Raw genomic sequence first — 22,477 nt, 5'->3', positions numbered from 1 at the left:
ATGCTTATTGACCATTTGTTTACTTTTTCTAGAGAAACACCTATTCAAGTCCTTTGCCTATTTTCTCATGGGGTTATTATTTTTGGTTGTTGAGTTGTGGGAGTTTGTTGTATGTTCTGAATATTAACTCCTTGTTAAATATATGATTTCCAAATATTTCATCTCATTCTGTAGGTTGCTTTTTCAGTCTGTTGATTGTGTCCTTTGGTGGGTAGTTTTTAATTTTGATGCGGTAGAGTTTATTTTTACTTTTGTTGCCTGTCTTTTGGTGTCATATCCAAGAAATCATTGCCAAGTATCCAGTGTCATGAAGCTTTCCCCCTATGTTTTCTCATGAGAGTTTTAATAGTTTAGTTCTTACATTTAGATCTTTGGTCCATCTTGAGTTAGTTTTCGTATATGGTGTAAGGAAAGGGTCCAGCTTCATTGTTTTGGATGTGGATATCTAGTTTTCCCAGTGCATTTTGTTGTCCTTTCCTCATTGTTCTTCTCTTCCCATTGTTGTCCTTTCCTCATTTAAGGTTCTTGGCACCCTTGTTGAATACTGTTTGTATAATTCTGGGTTTGTTTCTGGGTTCTCTGCTCTATTCCATTTATCTATATGTTTTTCTTTGTGACAGCACCACAATATTTTGATTACAGTAGCTTTGTGTAATAAGTTTTGAAATCAGGAAGTGAAAGACTTCCAACTTTACTCTTCTTTTTCAATGTTATTTTAGCTACTCGGGTCCCTTGAGAGTCCATGAATTTTAGGATAGCTTTTTCTTTTTCTGCAAAAATTGCCTTTGGGATTTTGATAGGGATTGCACTGAATCTGTGGATCACTTTTGGTGGTATTGACATATTAACAATACTGTTTTCCAATCCATGAACATGGGGTGTCTTTCTGTTTATTTGTGTATTTAACTTTTTTCAGCAATGTTTTATTATTTTCAGTTTACAAGTCTTTCACCTCCTCAATTACGGTTATTCCTGAGTATGTATTTCTTTTCGATGCTATTGTAAATGGAATTGTTTTCTTAATTTCCTTTCTAGATTGTTCATTGTTAGCGTAGAAGTGCAACTGATTTTTGCGTGTTGATTTTCTGTTCTGCAACTTTGCTGAATTCGATTTTTAGTAAAAACTAAATTTTCTTAAAATCATTCTTTACAAATTTCATGCTTTGTTCAATCCTTATTTATCAAAAATTTTAGATGAGTATGGAACTTGTAATTAGGCCGTGGTTAATTTTTTAAATCTCTTCACAAAGTCTAGTTTTTAAGTATATAGGTGGCTGCCATGGTTACAATTGAAGTATACTTATTTCCATGAGAAGATTTGTGTTGTAAATGAACTTCCTTCCTTTCTGCTATGATCTGAATATTTGTGTCCCCTCAAAAACCTTTTGTTCAGACCTGATTCCAGTGAAATAGTATTAAGAGGTGTGTCCCTTTGGCAGTATTAGTCATGGGGGTGGAGCACTCATGAATGGCATTAATGCCCTTATAAAAGAGGCCCAAAGAAATTTGCTTGCCCCTTCTACCATGTGAAAATGCAGCAAGACGGTTCCATCTGTGAGGAACAGAACTGTGAGAAAGAAATTTATGTCACTTATAAGCTACCTTGTTTATGGCATTTTTGTTAAAGCAGCCTGAAAGGACTAAGACACTTTACATGTTAATTTTGTTATATAAAAGATAAAAAAGACCAGTAATTCTGAGACCTGTAGATACTGGCTTGAATTCTGGAGTGTGAGAAGAAGATGATGTGGCCTTATTATCAAAGAATCAACGGTATTTTAAATGGATGCTCATTTGGTTTTTGTATAAGAAAACATTACTTTTGTTACAATTATTAGTACATGAGATTATTAAAAATCCAAAATAGATTTTAATCCCCCTGACAATAAACCTAATACTGGAAGACTTCTCTGGTCTTATGGTGAATTTCTAAATGTATTCCAGGTCTGTTGCTAAGATAACTGACTCTAATTTAGAAAATACCTGTTAAGTACCTCCTCTAAGTTCTGACCACAAGAACAGATCAAAGAATAAGACATAGTCTTTGTCCCTTGAAGGATATCTTAGTGGTTGTATTTATCAATTGTATTAATAAAGCAATCTTTATTATTATTATTGCTATTCTCTTTTGAATTGTATAGGAAGATGCTGACTAACATTTTAAATAACAACAATATATCATCTTATGTGGCAGATGTTTTAAAATTATATAAAAGTAATTCTCATTTTATCTATAATTTTAGAAATTTGTTCAAAGGAATAATTGTATTTGATACATTTTTAATAAAAATCACTGTAGTTGGAAAAATTTTACCTCTGTCACTCCATGACTTGTGTGCATTTAATCTTTCTATTGTCACTTGTAGGAAGTTTTTGTTTTTGAAACGTAGTTTTTCACTCTTGTTGCCCAGGTTGGAGTACAATGGTGAGATCTCAGCTCACTGAACCTCCGCCTTGGGTTCAAGTGATTCTCCTGCCTCAGCCTCCGTAGTAGCTGGGATTACAGGTGCGTGCCATCATGTCCGACTAATTTTTTCTATTTTTAGTAGAGACGGGGTTTCACCATGTTGGCCAGGCTGGTCTCGAACTCCTTACCTCAGGTGATTCACCCACCTTGGCCTCCCAAAGTGCTGGGATTACAGGCGTGAGCCACTGCGCCCGGCCAACTTGTAGGAAGTTAGTGTGAAATGGGAAGTTAGTCTATAGGATATTTGGGGTTTTTTATTTTTATTTTTTATTTTTTATTTTTGTTTTTTTTGAGATGGAGTCTCGCTCTTGTTGCCCAGGCTGAAGTGCAGTGGCATGATATCAGCTCACTGCAACCTCCACCTCCTGGGTTCAAGCAATTCTTCTGCCTCAGCCTCCTGAGTAGCTGGGATTACAGGCATGTACCACCACACCAGGCTACTTTTTGTACTTTTAGTAGAGACAGGGTTTCGCCATGTTGGCCAGGCTGGTCTCAAACTCCTGACCTCAGGTGATCAGCCTGCCTTGGCCTCCGAAAGTGCTGGGATTGCAGGCGTGAGCCACCATGCCTAGCCTATAGGATAGTTGTATATGAATCTGAATGTGAAGTTCATATTGTCATTATTGAATTTTAAAGTTTAAATAGATCAAATTTTTTGTAGATGTTAATTTTTTTTTCCTGGTGTTTGGGGACATATGACATTAGATCTGAAAGATAACTTCAAAACTATATAACAGGCCAAATATTTCGCTTTCCTTGTAAGAAACCCAAAAACCAGATGAATTATTTGTTTAAGTTCACAATGCAAATACAGTGGCAAAGTCACAATGAAAACCCAACTAATTTTGTGCAGCGTTATAGGGGTATTCTATAGTGATACAACTTGGCCTTTGCATCACATTATCAGTTCAAATCCTAGCTTAGCTCGTTAGGTACCTTCTTGCTAGAAAAGGCAAGACTTTCAAAATTAGTTAATACTTTCTCTTCTAACTGCTATTGATGTTCAACAAATTTCATTAACCTGTAAATGCCCCTTGGAGTTGTGGCCATACTGTATTATTCATTTTTTAAGTATTTACAGTAGAATTGTCATTTCAGTTACTATAAGCTGAGTAACTGGAAAGCTTCTAAGATTACATTTTTTTAATACACAGAAAATTCAAGTAATTTAAAAACTGCTTTAGATTCATCTTGAAATATATATTTGCTCTGGAATGACCATATTGCAGCATGATTCTCATGAACTTCAAAATACTTTATTTCAAAAACAACTTGAGGCAGCAAAAGTATTATAGTTGTCTGACTTTATCCGTGTGATGTGCAGGGCCTCCTTGTCTTCTGATCTCAGGAAGCTTACACTGATTGTTTCAGATCAGAAGAGCAGAAACGGCTTAGTTCTAAAGAGACTGTTTGGAAAACATTTCCAAATAACTGCAGCACTTGGATGACTACTTCCCTAAGTTTTGCTTATTCACTGAAAGCAGAACTACTGTGCCGAGCCCTTCAGTGACATGGGCCTTCTGCTCTCCCAGACGCTTGCCTCTCTTCATACCTGTTCTGAATCCAGCATGGAGCAGATGAGAAGTCATGGAGTTCTGACAGTTCCAGCACGTGTGTCCCCTTTGCAAAGGGAAAAATTATGTTTTGTGAGAGACCCCAAATCAGAGTCTCATATAAACCCTGGGGTAAAACTATTAAAAATGACATTATTATTCATTTATTTTAAAAAACCAAAGCAAATAAAATTTGTTAGAGTTAAATACATGTGACCCCCTCCTAAATCATCTGTTTCATTTCAGTAAATATTTCTAAGATATAATATTCTGTTGACATAGATCGCCCCTTGTGTTTCTTGTAACACAGATTGCATCTTTCTTTGAGCTTTTTATTTCCCCCTCTTTGAAGTTTTAAAACCAGTTTTAACTGGCTTACTGTGTGTGTGTGTGTGTGTGTATGTCTGTGTGTGCATGTGCGTACGTGCATGCATTTGCACTTTCCTTTGTTTTGATTTTATCACCACCTGGCCTTTTCATCAAGTTGCCTGGTGCTTAAGTACCACAGTTCATTTGGGCTTAGCTTTCTGTGTATATATGAGACTGACATAAAAATAGATTTGTTTTCTGTGTTCTTGTGGACATGAGTGTATGGTCTTAGGGAGGGTCATTCAAAATGACTTAGTTTGTAAAAATAAATGTTTATTTACTCATTTGTTTGAGAGGTATGAAGCAAAGTACACTTATATAAAAAGGTTATGGATTTTAATATTTTAATGTATTGGATTAAAGATGAGGCTAATACTGTTGCTTGAGGATGATAATTTGACAATTTACAGTGACATAAAGGAGAAAGAATTTATTGATACTTGTAATTGAGAATACTGAGTTCAAACATGGGGTAAATCCAGGGACTGTAACAATGTCATTAGGAATATCACTTTATTCTGTTTATTCTTTTACCTTTTTTTTCTTTTTCTCACAAACTTTCCTTAGGACTATCCATAATAATAATCAGTAGGTTTCTCTAACTGGTTTAACCACCCCAAGGGGAAAATTTTCTTAATTTTCTAATAGCTTCAGACAAAGTTGATAGCTTCAACAAAATTAGGATTAAGTCTCTGGCTTAACTTGGGTAATATGTGCTGAACCAGTCACTGTGGCCTGAATGATAGAATGCTCTGAGCAAGTCAGGGTCATATGTTCACTTACTACTGAAGTGAGTGATGCACATGGGATGCAGTTAGGATTGAGATCAACTCTGTAATAATGACATGAACTAAAAGTAAGAGGGATAGAAGTTTCTCCAAAGGAAAATCAGGACTCTTTAGTTACTAGGAATGAGATAAAAACAAGAATATTCACAATAGTATAGAAATGTAATAATAAAAATGTGTTATTTAAGGATTGATACAACTAGATTCTCTATGGGCCTTACTTAAGTGGTTTTCAAATGTTTTTGCATATTAAAATCACTTGGGAAGGTTTTAAATATCTCAGTGTCCTGGCTGCACACCAGGCCAGTTAAATCAGAGTTTCGTTAGTACCTAAGCCTGTATAATTTGTTTTGAAGTTCCTTAGGAAAATCGTGCTAACAAGAACTAGGTAGACAGAGCTGGTAGAGTCAAGGTGCAAAAAGAGGGATTTCAGGGGACAGAGAAGTTCACATGGGAGAAGCAGGATCCAATGGAGAGAACAGAGGGGCTTCAAAGAGAGACAGAAAGAAGGACCTCCAGCCTAGGAGGTACCTTTCAAAAGAAGCCTGGGACTCCAATCTACTTTCAGAGAGTACACTCAATCTTAAGTATCAGAGTTCTTGCCAGCTTCAATGGATGTTCAGTGGTTCAGGAATCTGACTCACCAGTGGATCCCTATTAATCAGTCAGAAGTGAATTCAAAGGTGCAAACATAGGGTCCTGGGTCCAGTGATGAATCTGATTCTGAGTCACAGCACCATAACTGTTAAAGAAAAAATTATTCAGTGATACTTGTTAAAGCATGATAAGGCTGAGTTTCTTCAGAATCATTGAGATATAGGTATAGGGACCACAGCAGTGGGATTTTGGAATTGGAGAAGAGAGACTGGGCCCAACTCCAAATACAGTATGAGCAAGTGGGAACATATACCCAAGGAGCAGGGTCAGGGTTGGCGGATAGCAAATTAAGAGTAATATCAGGGTAAGGGGTTTCTGGGTAAAACAACCTAATGGTTCTTGCTGAAGATGGCCAGAGTAATCAGAGTAATTAATTTGGGGAATGGTGAAGGATAAGGAACCTGATCAGATATCAAGGGTGGGGATACTCTTGCTAAACTGACTCAGCAGGGTTCTTGCTAAAACTGGTTTTTACAAGAGAGAGCACAGGTAGGTCTACAAGAAGATTCAGGAGACTGACTAAAGTTTCATCAAGAATCTTTGTCAGGAGACATGACCTTTATGATACTTAAGTTTTTCTTTTTATGCGGTTTTGTTTTAAACAGGCTAATAGCTCGTCAGCTTGCTAAAATCCATGCTATTCATGCACACAATGGCTGGATCCCCAAATCTAATCTTTGGCTAAAGATGGGAAAGTATTTCTCTCTCATTCCCACAGGATTTGCAGATGAAGACATTAATAAAAGGTAAAATTATTTTTACATTTGAAATTATGTTTTACATTGCTTTGCTCTATGATAGGGTTTCAAAGGTAATTGTAAAGTTTCATTGTATAAAATCTGGTTTTCTTTCTTTGCATTGAAGTAAAATAAGCATTGATTCTTTGGCTGTCAGATAGCACTACAGAAATAACTGCCTCTCCATCCCCCTCAGTGTCCCCTCCCAAAAAATATGCCCTACAACAGCAAGGGGCAGAGGTGGAAGTAGGGGAACACCACTTAAAAATAAAGAGGTAGGTGGTAATGGTGAAGCAAGATTTTTCTTGACTTTTTAAGGTACTGCAGAGTTGAGAGACAAGTCTAGTATTATATAGAATAAGAGCACAAGAGCCTGGAGCCCAACTGAGATTAAATCTCAGTCCTGCTAGTTAACATTTCTGTTGTGTAACTCACTCAACTAGGAAACTTAACCTAACTGTTTTCTTATCTATAAAATGGAAATTACAATAGTAGTATATTAACCATATAGAGTTTTTGTGAGGATTGAGATAGTATATGTAAAGTTCTTTAAAACAGTGCCTGGTCATCACTTATGTGTTGAGGTAGCTGCTGTTTTAAAAATTACTATTGTTATTCAAAGAAGGTTATTTGAGTTATATTTTTTCCCTAGGCTCTCCAAGGTATACTTTAAATCCTTGAGGTTAATGATTCTTTGGAAAAGCTGGAGGTGTACTATGGTAAATAATAGGAGGAAAACCCTTGCCCCAATAGAAAATAATACAACTAGAACATAAAACACAATTAAAATATTAAATAGATTTTGTGTTTCTTTTATTCCATTTTGTTTGTTCATGATTATAAGTTTTATAATCCTTTGAATCCCACAATTTTCATTTGACACTACCTTTAAAAAACAAACAAACAAAAAAAACACCGCGTTTTTGACCAGTCATACCATTTTGAAAAGAGCATTATGAGGATTACTTATGGAAGTTGTATGTAGAGAAGAATACAGTAGTGGGGAAAATATAGGTAGAAACCACCTGAACAGGCAAATTAAGTAATGTAAAAAGAATCTGTATTATACTGTTAATGGAGAAGCAAGGAGTAATTTGAGAGACTTTGGAGAAAGAATCAAGAGGTCATGACTTAAAGTATTAAGGGAAGGAGGGAAGGAGTATAGCCGTTTTGTAAGCCTGATTGGTGTTATTGAGGAATTAGTGGTAGTAGCCCAATTTTGTTTCCTTTGATTTTTTAATCAAATTAATACAAGTATAGATAATAATCGATATAGATGAGGATAGGACAAAAAGCTTCGATTTCTAGTCCAGCTTACCATGCTGTCTCCCACCCTTCACAGTCTCACTACTGTGTGGCAATTTCTATAATAGTTCTGTTTTTAACATAACTGGATTATATAAGGATAACTTTACTTTTTATCAACTGTAGACAGTAATCTTTTGACTTTTCTGAGAATTTAGATTTATATTGCATTCACCCTTTCAATCTTGAAGTACGTATTTTTAATTTTTAAAATAGTTTTTGTAACTTTAAATAATATACTTAAACCTCTGTTTATTAAATGCTTTGTGTCTTAGTTTTGTCATCTATAAAATTGACATAAATGTAAATTACTTAGAATAGTACTTAGTAATTGTTAGGTATTACCTATATATATTACTTAGAAACCCAAGTTTTTAGTGAGTTTTTTGACTTTTGTCCTACATTTTAATTACTGCTCAGTTTCTTTTATTCATGTCTAAACTTACTATATAGGTTTTCTTTATTCTAACTTTTCAAATAGAATAATTGGTCTGTTGTTTGAATTCAGCAGTATGTGCGATTAAATTGAAGGGATTTATTCAAAATAGATTTTAATCCTTAATCAAACTTGAAAAAAAAGTCACACAAGATATAACTCTTCTTTTAAAACTAAAAGGTTCCTAAGTGATATCCCAAGCTCTCAGATTCTCCAGGAAGAGATGACTTGGATGAAGGAGATTCTTTCCAACCTGGGCTCACCTGTTGTGCTTTGCCATAATGACCTATTGTGTAAGAATATAATCTACAATGAGAAACAAGGTAGGTATTTGACCTTAGCAGTAAGTAAAATTGATTTCTTTCATGTTCTTAATGGTCATTTTATCTCTATATCAATAAAATAAATTTAAATGCAAGGAGTAAGATCGTGCATGAAACCTTTAAAGATTTTCTTTTAGTTTATCAGGTTAAGGTAACTGTGAAATTTAGGATATATATTCTTTTTATATTTGTATAAAATATATTTTTTAGAATTCGTTAGAAACAGTTTGTGATTTCTGTGGGATTTTAAAATATAAAATGATGAAATGATTTGTTTATAAATTTAATTGCAAAACTTACTTGGTTATTCATGAGTTGAACATGTACCTGCTTGTAACGGGGGATGTGGAAAATCAACAAATTGACATTAAACTGCTTTATAAATAGAAAAATTGTCTCACAGTGTTGGGAAGGACAACAGTATTAAAAACAAATGTGTCTCCAGGTTTTTTATTATCTAGTTATTATGTTGATTTGTTAGACATTTTGATACTAAGGAGAGAGCTACAGATAGAGGAGAAATTATTTGTAGTTGCTCAAATTTATATCTACTAAAGTAATCAAGAAACCTTGGTAAATAATTTCAACATTTTTTGAGGTAGACTGATACTTTTTGGTGAAATGTTTTTGTGTTCATATTTGTACACTGTATTCAATTTCTGTTTTCATATTTAAGAACCACTTGGTTGTATTATATTACTGGGTAAAGTGGTTTGAGGTTTGGTTGCTAAATGATAGATGCCCTTCAATGCTAAATTGAAATTCAAAAATAAAATTTTGGTTGAAGGATTCTTACTAACTTAAAAAGTGTTTTTGAAACTGTGTTTTCATTTTATAGGAAACTAGTTTTTTTCCCTTTTTTTTTTTTTTCTTTTTTGAGACAGAGTTTCGCTCTTGTCACCCAGGCTGGAGTGCAATGGCATAATCTCAGCTCACTGCAACTTCCGCCTCCCAAGTTCGAGTGATTCTCCTGCCTCAGCCTCCTGAATAGTTGGGATTACAGGTGCACATCACCATGCTTGGCTAATTTTTGTCTCTCTCTCTTTTTTTTTTTTTTTTTTTTTTAGAAGAGATAGAGTTTCGCCATGTTGGCCAGGCTGGTCTCGAACTCCTGGCCTCAGGTGATCCGCCCACCTCGGCCTCCCAAAGTGCTGGGATTACAGGCGTGAGCCACCGCGCCCGGCCTTCCCTTTTTTTTTTTTTTTTTTTTTTTTTTTTTTTTTTTTTTAAGTGACTGGATCTCAGTATGTCACCCAGGCCTGGAATGCAATGGTGTAATCATGGCTCACTGCAGCTTCAACTCCTGGGCTCAAGCAGTCCTCCTGTCCCAGTCCCCTGAGTAGCTGGGACTACAGGTACATGCCACCATGCTTGACTAATTTCAGAATTTGTTTTTGTGGAGATGGAATCTTGCTCTGTTGCCCAGGCTGGTTTTGAATTTGTGGCCTCAAGTGGTCCTCCTGCCTTGGCCTCCTAAAGTGCTGGGATTACTGGCATGAGCCACTGTGCCTGGCCTGGAAACCAGTTTTTGAAGATAGTTATTACAGTTGGAAGAGCTGATTTTGAATCAAAATTGTGCTGTTGTAAATATACTAAAGCCTAAGAATTCACATTAGCATGGTCATAATTATATTAAATTACTGTTTATGACCCTTCTTAGAGTGTAAGGCGGGACTATTCAAATACAAAGGTTGATAGATATAGCTGACTTTCACTTTAAGAAAACCAAAGGTACACTGTCAAGAGTGGTAGGCTTAAGCACATATTGCCAAAAATATATTTGAGAATTTTTTATGTTTGATATTTCAATGTTGATTAGAGATTCTATTTTTCAAAAACATACTGAGCTAACATTTTTGTTTTGAATCATCTTGAAATGCTTGTGTGGAATGATTTTAAAAATTTCGAGTGTACCCTAAAACATTAAGTACTTGACAGTGTCCTTGAATGTCTTATTGTCTGTTATATATAATTATCATAGTACATATGCACTAGATTATATACTGGTAACCAAATCTCAATGCCATTTGTGAGACTAGAGCATTAGTTACGCATTAAAGCAGTGTATGAGCTTGTAAATTCAGTGCAGGACCTAATAACACATTTTATATAATGGAATTTCAAGTGAGGGACTTCATCTTACATTTGAAGTGGACACTCAGCTTTATTTTTAACTGCAAGTTGATCAAAGAGAATCTGTTATTTCCTTTAGAATATAATTTTAAACTTTCATATTTTTATTTTTGTAAGTTTCTTTTGCATATTCATTTCACAGAACAAAACTTGTTTATAAAACCAAAAAATAAGGGACCAAAAAAATCAGATTACTTTGTCTTGGGTATTAAAAAATACATTTTCACTTTTTACTTAAATGGTCACTTATCTCTAAACTGTTGATCAGTTATGTGAAAAGTTCCCATGTTTTCACATAAAATCTTTATTCAGTTTGGCTTTAAGAATGCAAGGTTGTCATTTGTTTTTGTGCCAAGTTACTTGAATCATACTTTTGTGTCTAATTTTCCTTTCACAGAAAAATTTTACAGCTGTACAGATGAACTATTTTGATACATTTTTTAGAATTTGCCTTTTTTATTGAAGTCTAGTTTGTATCATTTGTTTTTTCTTTGTCTTTGTGGTTATGTATGTGTCTTAGTTACAGAAATGTTCTGTTTTTTTTTTTTCTCTCCTTACCAGTGGTTTTATAATGTTCATTAGGAAGGCTAGTTTTGATCCCATGGTATCCGTTTAAAAAAGTAATTTCTATGTGATTAGCTCAAACATAAGCATTAAGAAATATGGTTAGAATGTTCAAATAAAAATCTAAAACTAAAGTATGACAAGAAGCTTACTTAACCTAGTCTTTAGTATTATGTTTCAAGTAGGAGCTAATGGTTTTAAGGTAATTTAACTATATGACATATTTCAGTGTTTACTATAGGTAGAAGATGCCATGCCTTATACTTAAAAAGTATGGATTATATTATTTAATAAATTTAATAGTCAGAAATAGTCAATATTGAGTAAATTTAATATGCAAACTAGTTATGTTTGCATTTAATATGCAAATAATGTAATATGCATATAATATAACTAGTAGATATGTTTGCATATTAAATGCAGGCATATAACTAGTAGATATAGGACTTAATTAACAGATATGACGATTCAGTTCACTAAAAGTGGAACTTTTAGTTTCTATCTTAACTATAACTTGAGAGATTAATTTAGATTAGAATTAAAATGTGTATGTATATGGGTATATGTATTAGTAACATATTTATTCACAAGGCACACATACTATGAGCACCCTGCAATTTGTAGGCATTTTTACATGTGAATGTTATTGGAACTGATAGGCATCACAGGAAGAAATTTTATGTATTTGAGATTGTAGCATAGCATTAACACTTATGGCAGCAATTTTGGAAAGGTTAATTAAAGATACAGACTGCAGTTATTTACCTTCTTTTGTTGCCTTATTATAGCATATAAATGCCATGTTGAGTCTTTCGAGATTAAGATAATTTCCATATAGAATAAATGATTAAGCTGCATATTCACAAACATGTTTGATTTGTTATTACTTCTTAAGTCATTCATATGACTTGAGCTCCAGGTTTCATTATTGTGTACCCAACTTTGAGATACCAATAGATAAAACTTAATAGGATGAAAGCCAAGGGACTGGCCTTGAAATCATCAAGCTCAGTATTTGTCTGCAGTATGTTTCAGACCCCTAATTTCTCAGAAGTACAAATTTTAGGCAAATTTCTTAAATTTATACTGGATTATCTTGATGTCTCTGCGTATATGTTTAAACCATAGTAACTTAGATTTTGTACTAGAAAATCTCTAACTCTTAAAAGCAGATACATTTATAGCTTAGTTACTACCAAGAGAAGTCAGAAAGAATATAGATTTTGGAACTAAGCACATTTGAGTTTAGATCCCTACCCAATTACTTACAGAAATAAGTAGTATTAGACATATTTTATCTCTTTATGTCTTTATGTCAACACAGACTGTTCTTGACAATTTACATCAGAATCACCTATGGTACTTGGGAAAAAATTTGGATTTCTGGGCCCCACCCATGACCAATTACACAGTAATTTTTATAGATAGGCTTAGAAATTTTGTGTTTAACAGATTTTGAGGCAGTTTTTGTACTATTGATAGTCTAGAACTTTAGTTTGCTTTGTAACTTAGAGACAATATCTACTTCAGATGGATGCTAACAAGATTTTAGATCATGCATATAAAATATATAGCACTGGACCAAGGACTTAGCAGCTCTTAGTTGTAGCTATTACACTAACAGGGGTTGGCAAACATTTTCTGTAAGGGGCTATGTAGTACAACTTTTAGGCATTGTGGGCTGGATAGTCTCCATTGCAACTTTTCAGCTGTGTGTTGAGGCATGAACACAGCCATAGACAATACATACCTAAATGAGTGTAGCTGTGTTCCAATAAAACTTTATTTCCAAAAATAGGTGGTGGATTGGATTTGGGCTGAAGGTACGTGGTTCACCAATCCTGTATTATGTTTATAGCATTTGTTTTACAAAATGTATCTGATTCTGAAAAAATGAAAAATGGTTACTATAGGCTAGAAGGTAGGTAGTTAAGTCCTGTAACTACTAGTAGGTAGTTACAGGGCTTAATTAACAGATAGATATGATGTGACAATTCAGTTTGTCTTTAAGTGCAACTTTCAGTTTCTATCTTAACTATAACTTGAGAGATTAATTTAGAATTACAAATGTGTGTGTATATATATATATATGGGTATATGTATACATAACATATTTATACACAAGGTACACATACTGTGAGCACCCTGCAGTTTGTAGGCATTTTTACATGCGAATGTTATTGGAACTGATAGGCATCACAGGAAGAAATTTTGCCTCTACCTGCTCTCACCATGTCAGTTGACAGGACTCAGGACATGGGAGAAGAGTGAGCTTCCTTTCTGAAGTTGATGGTAGCTGTCAAGATTTTTGAAAAGTTAGTGCCAGGAATTAGGTGATTGGTAAGCAGCGGCCCATTCCTTGCCTTCAGTGAAATGACATCCTAAAAAGGTAAGAAAAGAATACTTAATGATACGGTGATAGAATTTGATATATAATAAGGAAACCAAAAGCAGCAGTTCTTGCTCCAGAACTATAGGAATTATCAGTCATCTTTTAAATCAATCATTAATTTAATAGACTTTATATTAAGTAGAACAAATTGTAATATTGCCTATGACTAACTTCAAATCTAATATTTTAATTTCAACTAATCATTTAATTACTGACGTCAAGAAATTACTAAAGCTGTTGAGATTTCTATCTCATGTCTTGATGCTCTCTCAGAATGTTTATTGGTCTCATGACTTTTGGTGACTTTCATTTCTCCTCCTGTCCCCCATTTCTTCATAAAAGCTCATGTAAATACCTAATATTTAACTTTAAATTTCAGTAATGGCAATCACTGTTTATTTTCTCTGTCAGCAAAATACAAGAAGCTGATTTACAGCTGTTTAAGGAAATACAAATGAGTGGAAGAAAAGGAAAGCTTTTTCTGGGAATTAAAGAGTAAATCAGGTTTTGTTTTATTTTGCTTTGTTTTAAGAGTTCTATACAATATAAATAGAAGATGGGTGAGTCCCCATAGTCACTTGTTTGGCTCTAAATCTTATCCACTCTATTATTACTCCTGAGAAAGCTTTGTAGTTGTCATGTTATTCATGTTTTAATGACTGAGAAGAGTTTTTTCTTTGGTAGTTTTTAAAAATTTAAATAAATACAAATTGATTTTTGTGTTTGGTAAACTATGTTTTCTTAGGGTGGTGTTTTTAAATGTAGTTTAATCCTTAACTCTGTTTTAATTTGTATTCTCAACCACTAGTTAGCAGAAAATAAAATATCTGTAAGTCAGATAATAAAAAACTTAAATGAACTGTAAAAACCTGAAGTTATTAAGAAAGAGTGACCTAATATAGGTACTAGTTTGTTTGTTTTTTTTTCATTCATGCATTCTGGCCCACTGTGTTCAGTCTTGTACTTGAATAAAAATGTCAGAAACACCACACTTTTTTCTTCAGTTTTTCATGCTTTTTTGTCTTTTCCGCTCCCCCAGCAAATGTGTTATTGTGTGTCAGCATTTTCTGCAAACTTCTATTTTTTCTACTAGCATTTAAATATTTCCTGTATCCTAGGGATTGCTCTGTGGATTGCAGGATGAAAGAGGAAAGGGACCCTACTGCCCCTCCAGGAGGCTGTGTATCTTGTAGCGGAGGAGTCCAATCACTGAACAGATACTTACATTTAGAATGATGAGTGCTCTGGTGAAGGGGTACAGAGTGCTACAGGACACCAGCCTGAGGACTGAAGGGAAAGTGTTTCAGACGAGAATACTCCCTGTCTTTTTCTGTATAAAATAGAAAACATTTTGCTAACAATAGTAGGATTATAGTTACTTTTCGTATTGTTCTCTTTGAACCTGCCTAACATTGCAGAGCAAGTAGGGTGAGTTGGAAAGATTTTTCAGGTTCTCATATTGACTATTTTGCTTTTCATTTTTATTCCTTTCTCCTAACAACAAAATAAAGGAATTCAGACAAACATGTCATGTGATAATTATATAGCCTTGGGTAATACATTATTATTTTTTGGTTTTAAAGTACTTTAAAAATTGGCAGACTGTTTTTAGTATACTAAGATTTGAACAGTTTAACCAATAGTGTGGGGATTTGATTACTCTGATAAAGATATGCAAGAAATAAAGTAATAAAAGACAAAATGTAGGTTTGGAAAATTTAAATTGTAGTTTTATCCATGAATCATATACGTTACCCATTATGTGCTTGTCATTGTGATAATTACATAAAGATAAATAAAATAACACTCTTAGCCCTTAAAGTAGTAGTTCTTTACTTTTTAAAGGTCAGGGGTCCCTTGAGAATCTGAAAAATTGAGAATCTCTTCCTAAGAAAGTGCACATACACATAAAATTTTAGGGAATATTCTAATTGTCTTTTCATCCTTGAAACCCCAATTAAAAATTCATGTCTTAAAGAACTGACAAGATGATCATGCTATATGAGCTAGTTAATTATTAATGCTGATGTGGATATTCGTTTAAATAAAGGGAAATTTTAGAAATCAGAAGTTAAATTTATAGAAGGAAAAAGTATATTTTCTGTTGTTAGGAAAGCATTTTCCAGTAATTTGATTTTTCTGGCACCCTAACTAAGGGAAGTTGGCTTTTTAAATTTTACTTTGTTGCAGAAGATTAAATTTAAGGTTGAGTTCCACTTTGTTTGCAATAGTTTGAAAAAGAATAGTTAATGCAGATTTTTTTTTAAATTTTTTTCCTTTTAAGCTTTGTGTCTTGTACAATGTGAGTTTGCCAAATTTTCTTCATCTGCTACAGATTAGGTATGCCATTGTTGCTGCCATGTGGCGGCGCACCCCGTGCTTCTTAAACGCACTGACTGGAGGTTTATCGCATCACTTGTTCACATGCACGGAGCCTGGTAACAGCCTCATCTGTATCTTGTTAGCTTCATTTTCTTATTTTTAAAATTTCATTATTTATAAACTCAACATAGCATTTAAAAATAAAGGCTAGTTTTAATTAATTAATGTTACTACAAAAAGTCATTGCTAAAATTTTCATAGTGAAACAGATTTTAACTTTTGTTAAAATGTGCTATGCTTTAATTAAATTGTATTTACTCTACAAGCAGGCATGTTTTACCTGCCATTTTAACTGTATTTGCCAAATTCTAAATATAATTTTGAAAATTGAAATTGAAGCTTATGTTTATGTGGCAAAAGTAAGCTTCAGGACTGGGCTGTGTATTTTTATTGGCATGTAACAGTTAATATGAGCTCTACAAGACTTTGTTTTTAAAGAGCTAAAGCTATCAACAGCTGCAGATTTAAAAAATTATATATTAAAACTGTTAGGTTAGCTCAGTTGTACAACTTAGTGAATCTTGTATCCTGAGTTTCTGAAGGCTGGTGGATAGACATCTCTGAAATCATTGTGTTTTATTCTTTTTATTGATAGTTTTGTATAGGGAATTCATCTTATTCTCTTTTAAAATAACTTTTTTCTTCTAATTTATTTCTATTACTTATCGTACGTAAATTTTAAAATAACAAAAATAAAAGAAAAAAGTCACTTGTCTATCACCTGTTAATAGTTTAAACATTTTGGTTTATTTCCATTCATCCTTCCCCCCATGCATTATTTACATATATATTTTTTCTCTGTAGGCATATTTTAATTTGGATCACATTTTACTACTTAGTATCTCCTTTTCATATGACATTTGTAATTTCCCTGGTCATTATTTTTGAAAATGAGATTTCTTCATGGTTTTATTTCATTTTATTTTCATGCCTGTGAGTATTTTATCATGATGGTTGTCTTCACTCTCCTACTCCCAATGATTCCCTCTCCTACTCCCAATGATTCCTAGAAAAGAAACTTTAAAACATGTTTCTACTTCCCATTCTGCAGTTTAGTAAAATGATTTGGTTAACTCTAAGACTTTTTGTGGAATAATATTCTGTGAATTCAAGTATACAAGGCAGGAGGATCACTTCAGGCCAGGAGTTCAATACCAGCCTGGGCAACATAGCAAGACCCCGTCTCTACAAAAAACAAAAAGAGAAAAAAATATATAATACTCGAGGTAGTTGAATTGCCATGATTTATTGTCACCAATATTTTTAAATCTTATATTTATTATAATAATACACATTACATTTTAATAACTGGGTTATAACATTGATTATTCTCACTTATTCTAGATGTGACATATTTAAGTTTAGAATTATATATTAAATACAATTATATTAAAAAAATTTTTGCTTTTATGTAAAACACTATTTGCCATGACATTTTTTGTCATATAATTTTGTTTTTCTTTGTGTTTGAATATGATCAAATACTTCCCAAAATTAAACTTACAAATGTATATCAACGTATTATAATTCAAAAGCTGTTCTTATTTGGGAAATAAATAACAATGTGTAAAGACCGAGAATTTGTTCTCCTACCTAAGCCTGATGATTAAAAGACAGTGTAACTATGCAGATGTTAAACATTTTCTATATTCTTACAGCCATCTCTGTTCATATATCCATTTTAACTCCACGCCCCTGTAAGCCTTTGAGTTGTGATCCCTGGTGAAGACAGTGACCCACATTGATATATATATTTTTTAAGGTTTCTCTCTCTCTGTTTTGCTTTTTCTCTTGAATATAGAACCTATATCTTTGTTAAGGCAAATCCTTTATAATATTCATTACTCAAAAGTTAAAAGTTCCTGAGTAGTAGTATGAAAGAACTAGATTATCTTTGGAGAGTTATAATGACATGCCTATATATGGAGCAGTAATTTAGAATAGGCATCTATTTAGCTTATGTGAAAATTTCTCACACTTATAAACGTTAAAAGAAACCATACTTTTGCTTTTTATAAGGTAAAACCACTACCTTAATGCACCTTAATGCAGCTCAGATATGGAAACCTTAGTTAGGTAGTATTACAGGAAAGTATAAGCGTATGATAGCAACTAACTTCTTGTTAGTGATCTTACATTGCTCAGCAAGTATAGCATTATTGCAAGATTTACAGAATTCAGGTCTTTAAAAGTTTATATTTTCCATATGTAGACAAGCTTGTCAGTTTACTGTTGGAGTATCATAGATAAAGTTTTTGTTAAAATTACACAGATTATTAGCAATTTCCAAAGATAAAAATTATGTTTCTAATTAAACTTGAATTTTTAAGTAACTGATGCCCCCATGTGGCAAAAGATGTATTTTGCTTTTGCTTAAACTTGGAGAATGACTGTCTTTTCATTTTTCTTTAAAAAAGTGGACATTAGTGTTTACAAAGAAGCTGTTGACCAAGAGACATAATTTGAATTTTGTAAAGCTCATTGCCATAAAATTCACAGCCCCTTACCCTGTATTGTCTCAGAAGTGCATGTAATCAAGCACGTACAATGAGACAAAATATTGGAAGCTATTTAATTACAAATAGCATAGGGATTTTCTGATCTTATATGTGATTTCTTAATGTCTTTGTTTTTGTGTCTCACATAGGTGATGTACAGTTCATTGATTATGAATATTCTGGATACAACTACCTAGCATATGATATTGGAAATCATTTCAATGAATTTGCAGGTATAACTAATGGAGTAACTTATTTAGCTTTGAAACGATATTTTCAGAATATTTTGTTCTTTTTTTAAAGTAGATAAACCATGAGCAGGAGCAACGTTTTCCCACGTGTTGTTGACCGTTTTTCTTTGCTTTTGTTTATCACTGGCGGAAAGCAGAGATGACCAAAATTTCTTCCTTAATTGCTATCAGAAAGTAATAGATAGAAGAAAAATAATGATTGTGGCTTCTGTTGAGACCAGACATAGCATAAGGTGCTTCATAAATCTTACCTCATTTTTTTCTCCACAGCAGCCCTACAAGGTAATACTTGCCGTTTACCTATCAGGAAAGAAATTCACCAAGGTCACAGTAAAATAGAGAGAACTAAGATTTGAAGCTAATTTTTAAGCATTTAAAAAGCCTTTACTGTTTCCATTGTAAACTGAGGCTTTTGGAATATTAGTTCACTAAAAAGTTCAATAACCTTTTTTGACTTTGTGTATAAATATTGAAAAGTTGCTTATTTTTATCCCTGTTAATTTATAATTACTTAAATTAAAATTACTAGTTTTTAAAATGTAAGTGGGAAGAATTTAAAATCCATTTTATCACTGTTTATTTAGAAACGTGAAATGCTCTAAAAACTAAAGATTAGAACATAACCCTGAATGGCTTATATCTAGTAGGAATTTTTTATTGTTGAATTTATATTTGTATAAATTTATGTATTTATATATTTTTATATACTTCAGATTACCAGACTGGGAAATACTCTGGGAAAAAATTTTAATTTGATGTTTCCAGTTATTTTGGACTACCAAGCTTATTATATACATATAAGCTGTACATATTTTTACGTATCTCATCTATGGAAGGGGAACTAGCTGTGCATATAATAAAATATTACCATGTTAGTAATATAGACGGTGACTGCTGTGGATATGAACTAGAAAGCTCCAGTGATTTTCTAATGATTTGGTGGACAAAAAAGGTGAGCTAAACCTTGCGAGTTAGGGAGAGGTTGGATGTGCACACTAAAGAGAAGGAAAGGGGAAAAAACTTTAAGATGAACTACTTACTTTTATAGGATATAAAATTCATGAAGGAGACTACAAAGATATAGGAGTAGTGAGGTAGATTTAGACCAACTTCTAAAGAACCTTGGATGACAAAATAGTATGAACTTTGTCTTCCTGGTTAGTATTTTCCAAACTATAGATCATGAAATTAAATTTGTGGGGTAATGACTTTTTTTTTTTTTTTTGCAAGGAATGGAAAAGAGAAACAAAATCTCAGAGTTGGAAAATGTTGTTGGGATAAATACTGTTTTGTGAAATTTAGTATCAGCTGGTTCTGTGTATAAGGTCTCAAAGAAAATGTATTCTTGGTTGCAGTGAGCCGAACTCATGCCACTGCACTCCAGCCTGGGTGACTGAATGAGATTCCGTCTCCAAAAAAAAAAGTATTCTTACCATGAGTCATGGTTTAAAAAGTTTTATAGCCACACTTTGAGGTAGTGCTCCAAATGTCAGCATGCTTAAGAATTTCCTGGGTTGCTTCCTAAAATGCATAGTTTGGGTTTGTGATGCACCTGGTTCAAGCTACACACTTTGAGGAAAAATTGAAGCTATGAGAATTGATTTGGTGATCAACAGTAATGTGCCTTAGCGTTTAAGCTGAAATACAGAATGATTGGTTTATTATTTTAACAAATGCTATTTACTTAACATGCAGTATTCCAGCCAAAATGGAACTTTTCATTTTTTATGAAAAAATGGTGGTTTTAGGGATTATTAAGGTATGCAGAAGAGTTTATGTTTTAAAATTTTTGAGTGTATTTTTTTTTTCTTCTAAAGGTGTGAGTGATGTAGACTATAGTCTGTATCCAGATAGAGAACTACAGAGTCAGTGGCTGCGTGCTTACCTTGAAGCCTACAAAGAATTTAAGGGCTTTGGGACTGAAGTTACTGAAAAGGAGGTAGAAATACTCTTCATTCAAGTCAATCAGTTTGCATTGGTAAGTTTAAATGTACACAATTAATGAAAGGTTCTTACTGTAATTTAAAATGCTTCTAAATTTTCGTCATCTTAGACAATTTCCTATTTTATGTTTTGTGAATTTTTGTTCAAAATAATGAAAATACATGACCATTTACAGTATGCATTACCCCATTGCATTGGTTTTAAGGACAAAAATTTTGTTTCATTTCCTGCTATATCCCCATCCCCTAGAACAATGCCTGGCCATATGATAGGTACAAAGTAATTATTTGTTTAATGAGTAGATTCTTATTAGGGTTAGGATTGATGCATAAAACAATTTCTTAGTCTATTCCTTTCTTTACATCAAAGTCAAATTTTACAGGAGAGGAGCTTTTCTACAACACATTTTATGGTTAGATCTTATGTGATAAAAGTAGGTTGGAAGAACCTGTAGGATTATGTTTTTTATGACTTATCCAGTGTTTTGTCTTCTTGACCTTCATTTGATAAGCAGTTATTTCCAGCTTTATTGGTGTCTTAAAGCTTTATTATTAAGACCTACTTCTCTTTACATGCATTTATATTTTAAAAATTAGCTCATTATCTTTTGAGAATAGTATGATACATTAGAATGATCTTTCAACTAAGGTGTTAGATAATTAAATGGAATAATAAGCCAAAGCTGTTTTAGCTGCTGCTTTTTAGTTTTAATATAATTTTGTATAGTTGAAATGGGAAATACTTGTTATGTTGTCTGTACAGATAGACCCTAGTGGTATACAGGTATACCATTTTTATAGTCTTAAAAGTACCATATGCCCAGAGTTACTCAGAATACATCCCAAGTAAGAAGGTGTCCTGAAATGTTCCTTTACCTGCTGTTCTTTTATCTATTTTCAGTACAATTACTGGTTCAATTAATTACATGCTGTACAGCTGGTCCTAGGATGCCTGCTTTTCTATTTATTGTACTTAAGCATGATCTTAGAGAATGTAGGGTTTTCTTTCTCATTCGGTGATTTAATGAATTTCAGAATCAACCTAATATTCCATTTATGCACTGAATTAGTTAATTTCCACGTAAAGTACACATAGCTCATCAATTCTTAACCATCAATCCCATTGTTTGCTATTAGAAAGCTGACTTGGATTTCCTTGCAAACTTTTGATGACATTTAACATTTTTGGGGGATGCTGTGACTGTATCCGTACATGGCATTGAAAAATACCTTTGCTTCTGATTTGATGAATTGTTTATAAATATTCATCAATCAGATACTAAGTACTTATTGTTATTCTAGGTCAGTAGATTGGAAAAATAAAAAAAAATGCATTGTTTTAAATGCTTGTAATTTAGAAGGCCAAATAAGATGTATAGAATAATTCTTTTGGTGGTAAAAGTTGACACTCATTTCTTTTTAAATTGATTTTATTTTAATATTTACTTTTATTTTTATTTTGAGACAGTCTTTGCTCTGTCATCCAGGCCTGGAGTATACTGATATGATCACAGCTCATTGCAGCCTCAACCTCCTGGGCTTAAGCAGTCCTCCCACTTGAGCTTTCCGAGTAGCAAGTGTCACCATGCCTGGCTAATTTTTTAATTTTTTTGTGGAGATGAGGTCTCTCTATATTGCCCAGGCTGATCTTGAACTCCTGGGCCTAAGTGATTCTTCCC

General features: G+C 33.2%; 1 protein-coding gene across 1 annotated transcript in view; it reads left to right on the top strand.

Annotated features, from left to right (window-relative positions):
* Nucleotides 1–22,477, top strand: part of ETNK1 (ethanolamine kinase 1) — a 65,639-nt gene that overhangs the window by 27,717 nt on the left and 15,445 nt on the right. The window contains exons 3-6 of the mRNA XM_003265594.3: nt 6,440–6,580; nt 8,493–8,635; nt 18,754–18,837; nt 20,673–20,833. Of these exons, the coding sequence (XP_003265642.1) occupies nt 6,440–6,580; nt 8,493–8,635; nt 18,754–18,837; nt 20,673–20,833 (529 nt within the window). The remainder of the gene's footprint in view (nt 1–6,439; nt 6,581–8,492; nt 8,636–18,753; nt 18,838–20,672; nt 20,834–22,477) is intronic.

This window comes from Nomascus leucogenys, chromosome 23 (assembly GCF_006542625.1).
Source record: "Nomascus leucogenys isolate Asia chromosome 23, Asia_NLE_v1, whole genome shotgun sequence".
NCBI classification, from domain to species: Eukaryota; Metazoa; Chordata; class Mammalia; order Primates; family Hylobatidae; genus Nomascus; species Nomascus leucogenys.
This window is presented reverse-complemented; position numbering and strand designations above follow the sequence as displayed.